Consider the following 12783-nt stretch of genomic DNA (forward strand, 5'->3'; position numbering starts at 1 on the left):
GTGCTCTGTTGCTAGAGTAGTCAAAAGACAGTCTCCAGCGTCCCGCCCCCTCCCCTCCCCGACACTCTCACTGCCAAATGAAATCTGGCAGCTTCTGAAAATAGCTCAGCGCTGCAGCAGGCGCTCTGCCCGCCCTTCAGCAGGCTGGCACACAGCTGGGGGTGGCCACTGTGGGCAGACGCCAGTGCACACCGGGCCGGGGGTGGTGTCACCCACACGGTGCACTGGGAGGCACAGAGCTGGAAACCCGGGGCAGCTGCCATCTCTTTGCTCCCTTGACCTCTCCAAGCCTGGTGAGGCCAGGGTGGCCCTGGAGCCAGCCTGGCATGTCTACCAGGCCTGAAGCACCCTGTCCGGCAGGAGTGAAATTACTAGTGGGTGTGAGCACGTGCCCTTGGGCTACTTTTGTTCACTTGTGTAGATGAGAAACCTAGGAACAAGGGAAAAATGCCAAAATGCTGTTTATTAATACTTGGATATAAAACCCAGCAGTGTTGTCCTCCCTGACATGGTCTAGGGTTTCCCAGCCAGTGAGAGAAGGGTGAGAAAACAGGAAGCAGGCTGGGGGCCAGGCATTGGCCAGGCCCATATCAGGCATTCAGCATCCTGAGGCTCCCTGGGCATTGTGGGGCTGGGTGAGCCTGGAGCAGCAAGGGAGGGGCCCTGTCTGCTCTGACTCAGGCAAAAAAGAAAGGACCAGACCCTCTAAGCAGCAGCACTCCACTACCTCGAGTCTGACCCAAAGTACAGAAAGAGGCCCTGGATTAAGGGGGAGCCCCTGAGCCCTGCCTCCAGCCATCCACTCTCACAAAAGTACACCAGGAAACAAGCCCTGCCGTCAACCAGGACAGAGTAGGGGGCGAACCCTTAAGGACAGGCTTTCCTGCCTGGGATCTGACGAGCAGGGGGGCAAGGTAACTGTACTGGCTTTTGTCACAGTGACATTTTCCAAAGTAAAAAAAGGGTTAAAAATATCTGTCCCCCTAAACCCCTCACTGAGATGAGAGGCCACTCTGGGTGGGGGTGGGGGGGTGTTGTAACAGGATGGCTGGGCTCAGGCACTCTGTGGAAGGAGACTTCCAAGGGCCCTGTGGGATGCGGTTGCAGCAACACAGCGCTGGACCACCCAGGGAGCCAGGCAGACTGACCCTGACACTTCAGGGAGACCAAAGACGGAGGGGTGGGGGGAGTGTGAGAGGGGTGAGTGGCAGAAGGAGAGCAGCCTCCCCAAGAAGGCAGGCAGGCAGGCAGACCCTCGACTGCCCCCCTCCCTCCCTTGCTCACTCACTCAGCATTCGAGACTGGCAACTCTGTCCCTGGTTGCCATGACAACCAGTGGCCGGATGCCTTTCCCAAGGCCAGGCCCATCTGCCCACCCTCTGGGGAGCTGTTTTCACAGAAGGAGGGAAGCCCAACCATGAAGCCGAGGGGCCTAGAACCCTACGGCCAGGCCCTGAGCGGGATGCAGCCACAGGGCATTCAGGCCTCCGTGATCAAAGGCACTGGAGCTGCAGCACGTGGCTCCCCGGAGCCCAGGTTTTGGCCCTTCTCTAGGGCCTGACCCTGGGATGAGATTCTGAAGGACCTGGGGTCATGTTCCCCCATCCCGAAGTTCCAAGTGACAAATTACAACACAACACAAACAACTCTTTTGTTAAAAAAACAGGACCCTGAGCCCTCCAGGTCAGGGCTTCAGGCCACTCCAGTGTGTCCTCTGGCTCCCCCAAGGTCGCAGGAGCTACTGATTGTTGCAGCCCTGCGAGCCCGAGGAGCTGCCCGCCTGCTTCTTCCTCCGCTTGTTGAGGAGCCGGTTGTTAGAGGTCTTCAGGTCCTTGATCTTCACCTGGTCATAGTCCACCCGCATGGTTGCCAAAGCACTGGTCATTTCCTCCTGGGGATGGGGATGGGGGGAGAGCAGGTCTACTGACCTCAAGAGACATCACCTCCTGCCTGAGTGGCCCCTTAACAGTGTCAGTGACACCAGTGAACACCTTTGCCACCCGAGTGCCCCCATGTACCCGGCTCTGGGCCCATCGCTTTGCCTCACACAGTCCTCACTCCAGTCCTCCGTGGTAAAGACTGAGCTTACCTGACAAGGCACAGGAAGTGTGGTGACTCCTTGGGACTACACCAAGGGTAAGCAGGACAGGGACTTGGACCAAGGTCATCCACTCAGAACCACAAGGCCTTCAGGGGACACCATCGTGTTGTGCACCCAGCTTACCAGCGCCTGAAGATTGTGCCCAGGTTGCCCCCGGCTCTGAGCTACTGCCCCACAGGCTCAGATCTGGTCTCTGCTGAGTCTAAAAGCAAGCTGCCCACCCTCCCAGATGCTGCAGATCATAAGAGCTGCTGCTGCTGCTAAGTCACTTCAGTCGTGTCCGACTCTGTGCGACCCCATAGACGGCAGCCCACCAGGCTCCCCTGTCCCTGGGATTCTCCAGGCAAGAATACTGGAGTGGGTTGCCATTTCCTTCTCCAATGCACGAAAGTGAAAAGTCAAAGTGAAGTTGCTCAGTCGTGTCCGACCCTCAGCGACCCCATGGACTGCAGCCTACCAGGCTTCTCCATCCATGGGATTTTCCAGGCAAGAGTACTGGAGTGGGGTGCCATTGCCTTCTCTGGATCATAAGAGCAATTATGCCAAAAGCCCCACTTCACTGAGACAGCAAGTCAGGAGCACTGCCCTGAATGGGCTAGTGTGGCCCAAAGACCACTATGCGGTCACTGACACGAGGCAAGAGGGGGTCGAAGACCCAGGTTCTGGGAGGTCACCACCCTGCAGTCCCTTTTTCCAAAACCCTGAGGCCTGTGGGGAGATGGTCCACCCACCTTGACTTCATCCCAGTGGTCTCTGTCCTCCTGCAGCACTCGGGCCGTGTGGAGTGGAGTCTGGGGCACCACCATCGATTGCTGGAAGGAGCCCCAAGCCCGTGGATCAGACCCTGCAGGCACCTGGGACAGTACCGGCTGCCCCCCACCCCAACCCCTTTCTTCTGGGCTCCAGTGGGGAATCCGAGGCTTAGGGTGGTGAAGGAGCCTGATGCGACCAGGAGCAAAGGCAGGCAAAGGCAGGGCACTACCGCATATCTGCGGCCCACCCCAGGGCCTCTGGAGCCATCAACCCCTCCGGCAGCCCTGCTCAAGCTCGTCACCCGGCCTGCCAAGGACGAGGAGGCACTCACATTGATCCAGGGATGGTTCATGAATTGTGTGATGGTCAGCCTCTCAGTGGGGTCCGTCTTCAGCAGGAGGCGGATCAGCTGCTTGGCTAGGGAAGAGAGGGCAGTGGTGAGGCTGTGGAGCTGCTCAGAGCCAGTTCCCACTCCCAGAGACCGCCAGCTCTGCAACGTGCTCCCGAATTCCTAACCCATAGAAACAGTGTGCTGATAAGGGTTTCTTGTAAGGCACTAAGTGTTTGGGGTAATTTGTTAGGCAGCAATAAATAACTGATACAGGCCAGATTTGTTCGTGGTCCCCAAAGGGAAAATATGAATGAAGGACAAGAATTAAGGGAAGTTTTGAGGAGGCAGGTTTTGAGCCCATTTGGCAGACATAGAGAAGGACGTTCAAACGGTGAGATGACTTGCCTAGGATCACACAGCTGGGATGTGGAGGAAGCCAGGATCTAAACACAGGTCGGTTTGACACCTAAGTGGTCTCTCCCGGAAGGAAGGCGGCTGGGGTCCGGTGGAGCGAGCTAGGCAGAGAGTCACTCACCATCCTCGGAGACCTCGGACCACTCAGGGCTGGGGAAGCCATACTGGCCCAGGCGGATCCTCCTCTTCATCCCCGGGGAGATGGCCTGGCCCGTGTTGGAGTAGAAGGGCGGGAAGCCGCACAGGCTGGGGGAGGGCGGAGGTCATTCGGCACAGGTGTGGGGGCAGCACCAGGGCGGACCCATTCTCCTCCCCAAGACCCTGACTGGGAGACAGGCAGCCAGACACCAGGGCAATAATATCAGCCCTGTGAACTCGGGAGTTCATCTCCAGGAACACCAGCTGCCCTTGGCATGGGGAGGCCTCTGCGGAGCCTGAAGGAGAGGTGTCCCATGACCAGAAGGGAACAGCAGACTGCTGGAAGAGTGGCCCGCTTGAGCCCTTCACCCTGGATGGTGGGGGCAGAAGCAGTTCCAAGGGTGCCCACGGGTGCAGGAAAGGGAGGTACTCACAGGATGTACATGATGACGCCCAGGGACCACATGTCACATGATTTGTCATACTTCTCTGGACCCAGGACCTCAGGAGCTGCCAGGGCAGAGGGCAAAGGAGGACCCTCAGGCCAAGGGTCCTGGGGCACCGGCAGGAGCCTACAGCCTGGGCAAGGTGGGAATAGGTGCCCAAGCCGGGGATGGGGCAGAGCAGATTGGTGTCTGGCACCTTCTGGGAAGGCAGCATGTGTGTGAAGTTGGGGGAGGAGCAACAGCTCCTAGATAAAATAAACCCACTTTCAGGCTGGGCTGTAAGAGATGATAACCTCCTAGCTACCTTGGGCCAATCTCAGCCCAAGTAGCGGTAGGGGAAGGAGAGAAGGGCAGTCAGGGGTTGGGTGGGGTCCTGCCATAGCGGAGAGGGCCCCAGCCCAGCAGCTGCCCTGCATCCCCTGCCTCCTAAACAGACAGCCTAGGTCATGGGCAAGGAGGGGCCGTGGCCAGGGCTCTGGGTACTGTTCACCTGGCGACCATCCCATGGGGCCTTGGTCTTCCCATCTGTGCGATGAAATCGGTAGGCCAGGAGATTACTAAGTCAAAATACTACAAAACACGTCCTGGTAAACAGAGTGCCATTCCAGCTGTCTCGGGGGGCTTCCCACCCCTTCAACAGCTCTTGGAAGGCTTATCCTGAGGGAGAAGAATTGTCTGTAAACAAGTCATCACCCCACTCTCCAGGAAGGGGCACTTTCCGGGGTGGTGGGGGTGGCTTCTCCAGGTCTAGGGGCTACCTGCTCACAGGGGAGCAGGGAGCTTTTGCAGGAAGCATGAGTGTGTGTGAAGGCCCGGGGCCCATCCTGGCCCTCACCTAAGGGACGCTTTCCCAAAACACAGGTGGCTGGCCCCTTGCTTCCCTCTCGTGTAGGAGGACGCGCCTGCCCACTTTCTGAATATGACTCCCAGGAAGATAAAAACCGGAGAAAAACAACCGCACTTGGGCTCCATCCCAAGCCGACGGCAGCCTTTTATCACATATATATTTAGAGCCACTGTGATGTCATTCAGCTCACAGGCCAGAGCCAGAATTTTCCTGGATCTATTTTCAAGAGCAAAAACTGAAGTTTGGGAGAATATTTTTGTAGCCTCCGGCCCCCCAGCTGCCACCTCCACACAGACAGAACCCTCCCCTCCCTCCTCACAGCACTTTAACTCTTTGGCTTCTGTGTCCCACAGGCTGCCCCAGACCACAGCGGGGTAGGGGTGGGGGGCGGGGTGCAATAAAGAGGTACCGGCCACATCTCAGGGACTCACCCACATAGTAGGGAGTGTAACATGGAGTTTGCAGGGCATTCTGGGTGGTCTCTTTGGCAAAGCCAAAGTCCGTGAGCTTCAGCACCGCATCTTTATCCTTGGACGTGTAAAGCAGGTTTTCAGGCTGGGCCAGGGAGAGAAAACGTTAGTCTGGACTCAGGCACTAGGTTGGGGCAGATTTCCACGGTGACCTGCAGTCAGATTTCATTCCTCCCTCCCTCATCCAGACTGAGGCAGGAGGAGCCGGATCCATCTCACTAAAAAAGACCTGGGTCTTGGCCACCAATGACGTGGGCCAAAGGTGGAGGAGACTAACGTAGCTGAGAGGTGATACCTTGTTTCACAGAGGGGAAACTAAGGCAGTGGTTCCACCAACCCTGGGGATAACTGAGTGCCACAGAGAGCCCAGGGGCAGGAACTTCTGAGCTTCAGTCGGTGATGCTGCCATGAGATGCCAAAATGAAGGTTCCAGGGAAATGGGGGGCTGCTCATGAGCCAGTGCTGCCAAGCACACATCCTGTACCCAGCCCAGAACGAGCCTGCATGACAGGCCCCTACCTGAGGTTGCTCGGGGAACTCAGCCCCAGGAGCTGCACAGAGGCCAGTCTTCCTGGTTGTAGGGCACAGAGGGTCTGAGGGATGAAGGCAGTGGGGAGGTCTGCATGGAGGAGGCAGCCCTCAAGCTGCTTCCTAATGAATGGGTAGGACCTAGGCCCAAGGAGAGAAGCAGCAGAGCTGGGGCAGAGGGATGGGGTGGCACATGGAATTTCAGTTTGGAGCCAGTGAAAGCTATTTCTCAGGTTCTATTTGAGATGATCCAAACTTGGACTGGGGTGAAAAACAGGCAAGCAGTTTTTCTATAGGAATCTTCTCCATAGAAGGCTTTTCTCCACTTAGGGGAAAAAAAAGGAGGCCAGGGCCAAAATAAAGCAATGGTTCAGAAGGTGAGACTGTTGTGGCTCCGTGTGTATCCAAAATCAAAGGGTAACCGCACGAGTTGGTGATACACAGCCAGGAGAAGAACCTGATACAGCGGCTGGACCTTCGGGTCTCCTCTGCCCGGTCTTAGGAGGAAATAAGTCTGGGGGGCGGGGCAGTCAGGGTCTAGGTGGGAGGCCGAGGGCCCAGGAGTTGTAATTCTGCTCTGACAGTGGCTGGCACAGGCAGGTGAGTGTGTGTGTGCATGTGAAGCCTTGGTTTGCATTTCTTCCGTCTGATCCTAATCACCTGTAAGATCCAGTCCTCCCTGGACAGGAAATTTGGAGAGAACATTCTCAAGCCCGTCCACTGGAGGGACAAGCAGGTCCAGCCACTAGGATCACCTCCACTCCTTTGTCCAGTGGCCAGCAAAGGGCCTCCTTCCCCTAAAATGCTGCCATCAGAGGGCTCTGCCTACGGGAACTATGGCTGTTACTTCACACAAGCTCTAACAGTGTTGGGCAGCCCTGTCACCGAAGCCTGGCACACTGTCTTCACAAAATTCTTGCTGAGTGAACAAATGAATGCATGAATCCCCAGGGAGGCACCTGCAGAGCCTTGAGCAAGACGACAGTGCAGCATCTGCAGAGTCTTGAGCAAGACAATCGCTCTCTGAGCCTCGGTTTCCTCATCTGTCAAATGGATAATGGCACCCTCTCACAGGGCTGGGTGAGGATTAAACGAGATGCTTCTCAGGACCCAGTGGCTCAAGGTGGGCACTAGTTTATTCTTATGCCTACTGGGATTATATACGCTTGAAGGAAACAAGGAGGCCTGTCTGGCTAGAGCACAGTGAACACGCAGGGACCGTGGGAGGAGAGGCTGAGCCACGCAGTATGGGCCGCGGGGAGAGGCCTGGAATGCCAAGCAAGGAACGTGGCCTCCATCCAGTGGATGCTGGGACTGCTGGGGTTTGTGGATGGCACTCTTTGTCCTGGTCCCCCAACATGGGTCCTGGAGCCTCACCTTGACATCTCGGTGGGCGATGTTCCGGCTGTGCAGAAACTGGATGGCAGTGCCAATATCCCGCATGATCTCTGCGGCTTCTGCAGACATGGACAGAGGAGGGGGCCAGGGATGCCTCTCGAGGGTCAGGCAGCCCAGGGGCCCCCTCCCCATCACCCCTCTTGGGAGAGCACAAGATAGTGCACTCCTGCCACCCAGGACCCCACCTCAGAGCCCGATGCTGGTCCCCCTAGTTTCTTCTGGAGATGCCCCCAGCTCAGCTGCTGGCTGGCACCAAGAAGTCTTGAGGCCTCCATCCCAGGCCCATGGGGAGTCCATCTCTGACAAGCTGCCACAGACTCACAGAACCCCTTGGGGGAAGAACACTCTCCCCCTACCCTTGTTCAAGTGGGGAAACTGAGGCACAGAGAGGGACAGGGCCTTGCCCAGTGGCACAGAGAAACTCTGTGTGCCCCATCTCGGCCCAAACTCCCTGTGCAGTGGCACATACATACCTCTTTCAGTGAAAGCCTGGTCGCCACGCTCCTGAATCCTGCTGAACAACTCACCACCTTCCATGCTGCCGGAGAAAGCAGGGACAGAGCGGGAGGATCAGGCGTCGGCCTGCTCCCGCCCCGCGTCATGGGCCCAGGCCTCCAGCCCTGCTGCTCTTCCCCTGGGGAATGGCCACTGTCAGCCTCACTGTGTCTTGAAGAGCCTGGTGCGTGGTGGGCTGTTGGCTTGGGTGGGTTGAACTCAACTCTTCGAACTAGGGGAGGATCTTCCCCAGGGAGCGTCTATGTTCCCAGGGACACTGTCTTGATCTGGCAGCCCCACTTTTATCCAAGTTTACCCAAGTGAGGAATGAGATGTCAGTCATCATCCTCATGACCACAGTCTTCTGAGCACCCACTGTGTGCCATGCCCTGGGCAAACCCTTTGCGGGCACTGCTGTGTGATCCTGGGTGGGTCCCTTCACCTTTCTGTGCCTCAGCTTCCTCTTCTGTAAAATAGGGATTAGCGCACCAACCTCACAGAGTTGGGAAGACTGATTCGGCAGTACTTGGAGCACTTAGAATGAACAGGGTGAATGCCGCACTAAGATCTCCCTCCACACTCTACATGGAAGTTACAGCGATCCAGAGAGGTGAGAGGCCTGCCCAAGGTCACACAGCTAGTGAGTGACAGAGTCAGCATCTGAACCCCAAATCTGACCCAAGAGCTGCTACCCTATGGGGTGAGGGGGAACTTGAAAGGCAGACAGGGAGGAGCTGGAGGCCAAGACCCAGGGCCCAGGTTCTGAGAAGGTTAGGGCTGAAGGTTAGGGCTGTTCACGGGAGAAGCCTAGGATGGAGGAGGCTGCTGGGTCGTGGATCCAGGCCAGGATCACCCAGCATCGGGGGTGGGGGGCAGGGGTGAGCCACGGGAGCGCAAATCCAGGCGAGGAGAAAGCCGAGGGGACAGCACATATCCCACTCTTCCCAGTCTTCCCCCATCCCAGCCACACTCAGGGCTTGGCGGCCTTCTCCGACAGCCCCTCCTCACCAAGGGGGACTCACACCCAGGGAAGCCATATTACAGCCACTGAGGATTCCACCCATGCAGGAGTGCCCTTGGGGCCAGCTGCCCAGGTCCATCACCCTTCAGGGGCTGGGGGGCCCTCCCGGGGCTGCTATCTGAAGAACAGAGACCTCTAAAGAATGGCGGGAGTTGGGGAGGGCACAGGGGTACCAATGAGATGCTGAGGGAGGGTGGGCCGGCATACCATTCCATGACGATGAGGAGACAGCGTTTGCTGTGATGCATATTCTCATAAACATCCAGGATGCGCACGATGTGGGGGCCACCTGAGGCCTGCCAGTGGTGGTCCACCTCCTGCCGGGCCTTGGGGCTGTCGTACAGGAGCTGAGGGCAGGGAGGCACAGACAGTGTCAGGCCCAGAATCCACTTCCCCAGGAGCCACCCAGACAGCGCCACTGCCCTCACTTGGCAGACAAGGACACGGAGGCTCAGAGAGGCCTGTGACCTGCCTGAGGTCACCCAGCTGATGATGGGCAAAAGGATTCCAGTCCAGGTTGGATGCGTGGTCCAATGAGCCCCTGCACTTGGCTGAGGGTCAGCTTCAAGCAAGCTTAGCTCGTAGCTCAGGAAGGCCTGGGAGGTAGCTGAAAGCTTGGAAGGGCTCAGAGGCCAGAGAAGCCCCTGCCTCCTTTCCCAAGGGGCAGCAACTGAGGTGGAAATTGAGAGGATTTTGTAGTCAAATCACACATCAGTTGTGAGACCCTGTGCCAGGAGCCACACGTCCCCAGAGCCTCGTTTCCAGTGGGATGACACGAGGGTTGTGGGCCAGAGGTAGAGGCTGGTGGGAAGGAGGACCCTGCTCAATGGGGGTGACTCCTTGGTGGGGTGAGGTTTCCGGCCTTGGGGTTAAATTCCTCCATGACTCAGTGTGACCTCAAGCGAACATTCACAGCTCCAAGCCACAGCCCACAACTCCGTAAAATGGAGTAATAACAGTCATCCCCACAGGATGCATCATAGCAAAGCAGGCAGCAGGTGGGTGGGCGTTGGGATCTTTGCTCGGGTTAACTCAGCCCCACACAGTGGCTGCCAACCTTAAGGCCAATCACCGGAAATGAGCAAGACCTTGAAATGGTCATGCTCAGAGGTGGAGGGGGTGGAGAAGTCGGCCTTCTGGGGGAGGTGGCCCAGAATGGGGAGAACAGGGATGAGGCATCCCCCAGTAAGGCTGCTCATATCTGCTTCCTGGTCGAACAGGGCTGAAGAGCGAGGCTGCAAACCAAGACAGGCTGAGACCAGCTCCGTCTGGCTCAGTACCCACAGGACCCTGGGCCACCATGGGCCCTGCTTTCTTCCTGGGCAGGATGGTCTCCCCTCCTCTAGGGCATGTGTGGGGCAGCCTCTGGGACCAAGCTATCCAGGCAAAGATCAACTGGGGTGGAGAGGAAGACAGTGGGTCTCCGCATCTGTCTGCCGCTGGTCTGGGGAGCTGTTCCCTGTGACCCTAGTGTGGAGGGCAAGGAGGTGGGCAAGCCCCTCCACCAGCTTGGGGGCTCCCGCTCTGCTAACAGTCCAGAATGGGGCACACAGAGGCGGCTGTAGGCAGACCTGGAAACCATGGATCCCTTGCTCGTGCTGCCTTTGCCTCCTCTGTTCCCTGCCCACACAGCGCCCATGCACCAGCTTCTTCCTTAACAGCACTGGGGGAAAGAGGCTTGGTCACATCGGCTCCCCTGCCCCCGCTGCGTCCTGAGGCGCCTCAGGCTCCAACCACAGCATCAGAGATGCACCATTCTCCCTCCCTGCTCTGTCCTCTCAGCGCCTCGTCTCTGCTTGGCCTCCCAACACTTCTCTCTGCCCCCTGCCACCTCTTCCCTAGCCGACCTGACCATGTCCTGGCAGGGCCTCCAGGAGGGTTCCTGGACCCTCACTCTGTCCTGCGTCTGGTACCCCGACCCCTGTACCAGGGTCCTCTCTCTCCTCTCCTCAAAGACCCAGCCCACAGCTGATAGGTTCTCTCTGGGGTCCTCAGTCCCACCTCCTCCTCTCTGGCTCTTCTCCACCTGTCCCCACCCTCACTCTTTAAATCCCCAGCCCTCGTGCTCCAGATAAAGGCCACCTTCTTCCCTGGCATCCAGAGCTCGCCTTCTCTCCCGGCTCCCTTTCTGCTGCCCTGGGCCCAGAACACCTGGCTCAGGTCGGAACCCCGGACGCACTGGCCCCAAACGAGCCTTGCGCTCCGCCCACAGCCCGTGCTCTCTTGCTCCATCTCCTTCTCCACCGGGCCAGCTCTCCCTTGTTGAGGAACATTCTGGACTCGGTTCAGATGCCTCCTGCTCTCAGAGGTCCTCCCAGCACCTCCCTCAGTGGCTTTTGCCTCTGCACCTCCACCAGGCTGGAGGGAGCATGAAGGCAGAGGCAAGTGGGGTTAACCTGGGAGTCCCCGGCTGGGGCCTGGCAGAAAACACTGCGCTCCGGAACAAACAAAGGATGGGATGATGGGTTTGAGCCCTGGTCAGGGGACTAGATCCCACATGCCACAACTAAGACCCAGTGCAACCAAATAAACAAATAATAAATATAGATTTTTTTTTAATCTTAAGAAAACATTCCCGCTCCCCAGAAACCTCCTGCATCATCGCCCTTTTCTCCTCCCTCCTGCACATCACTTACTCATGACCTACAATTAGCCTGCTCCTTTGATAACTCTAGAAACACACACATACACATATAGACAATACACTTTCAATATGCCTGGCTCTGTTCTGAGCCTTTTACAAATATTAGGAGGAAGGGACTTTATTACCACCGCAGAGGCAGAGAGAGGTGAGAAACTGGCCCCAGATCATGTGGCCGTTTCCCCAGTCAGGCCGGCACCGGGTCGTCTCCGGCTTCAGACTGTGGGCCCCCACGGGCAGGGCCAGTCTGGGTTCCAGCGCTGACACAGAGCACGGGCTTGGATAATACTTGGGGATTCAATGAACAAACCTATAAAGGGAGGGGGAAGGGAAGAAACTCTCACAACCCACCATGAGGAGAGAAGAAGAAACTGAGGGAGGACCCAGGAAGGCTCAACAGATCAGACATGACAACCCGGCCCAACTTCCTCCCCGCGGTACTCACCTGCCCTCTCTGGTGAACCAGACTTTACCTCCTCTTCTAGGAAAAGCCCATCCTGACTCCTCCAGCCCGCAAGCCCATGGCTACAAGTAGGCTTCATTCATGCAAGTACCTGAGGGGTCCCTATCCTTCATAAAAGGGGTCCTCAAGCAAAAGCCCCGTCTTCCCAGGCATGGAAAAGAGCACAGGGCTAAGACAGGAGGCCTGGGCTCTGCTCCGATTCTCGGCGTGACCTGGGGCTGGTCTTCTGCCTCTCTGTCCCTCTGTCTCCCTGGTGTTAAGGTGCAGGGTTCGGGCAATACTGGAAGGATGGGAACTACAGAGGGGACCTCTGGTCAGGGGCTCCTCAAAGTACCTACTACAGCCCCTTTCCAACATCACTGTGCTCACGGAGCAGCCTCTGGGTCTCCACTGACCCCCATATCCTAACGCCTGAAACTGCTGGAGGCCACTCAGTATCCTGGTCCCCAGTCACAGCTGGGAAGAAAAGAAGATGGGGTGCCCAACAGATCCACATCTTGGCCTCACTCCCACAGATGCCCCCAAACCCCCCAAGGGGTACGCCAGAGTTGGGAGGGTCTGTGACGTCTCCTGAGCTGCTCCACGATTCCAGCTAGCACCCAACAGGATCCTCCGCACACCTGTGGGACAGAACCCTGGCTTCTTCCTCTGGGACGGCTCCCAGCTATGCTGGAGGTGTGCCCCTCCGCCCACTGATGCCAGGTAAGTACTGAATCTGAGATAACACTTCCTTGATC

The 12783-nt window shown here is 57.5% G+C and overlaps 1 protein-coding gene across 1 annotated transcript in view; it reads right to left on the reverse strand.

The window, feature by feature from the left end:
* Positions 1-463: 463 nt before the first annotated feature.
* The window catches only part of MAPKAPK3 (MAPK activated protein kinase 3), a 28492-nt gene continuing 16172 nt past the window's right edge, over positions 464-12783 (reverse strand). Inside the window, exons 3-11 of the mRNA XM_068981945.1 lie at positions 9150-9289; positions 7900-7964; positions 7406-7485; positions 5462-5585; positions 4172-4247; positions 3721-3845; positions 3186-3271; positions 2833-2913; positions 464-1891 (exon numbers count right to left, since the gene is read on the reverse strand). Of these exons, the coding sequence (XP_068838046.1) occupies positions 1739-1891; positions 2833-2913; positions 3186-3271; positions 3721-3845; positions 4172-4247; positions 5462-5585; positions 7406-7485; positions 7900-7964; positions 9150-9289 (930 nt within the window). The 3' untranslated portion in view covers positions 464-1738. The remainder of the gene's footprint in view (positions 1892-2832; positions 2914-3185; positions 3272-3720; positions 3846-4171; positions 4248-5461; positions 5586-7405; positions 7486-7899; positions 7965-9149; positions 9290-12783) is intronic.

This window comes from Capricornis sumatraensis, chromosome 10, assembly GCF_032405125.1.
Source record: "Capricornis sumatraensis isolate serow.1 chromosome 10, serow.2, whole genome shotgun sequence".
NCBI lineage: Eukaryota > Metazoa > Chordata > Mammalia > Artiodactyla > Bovidae > Capricornis > Capricornis sumatraensis.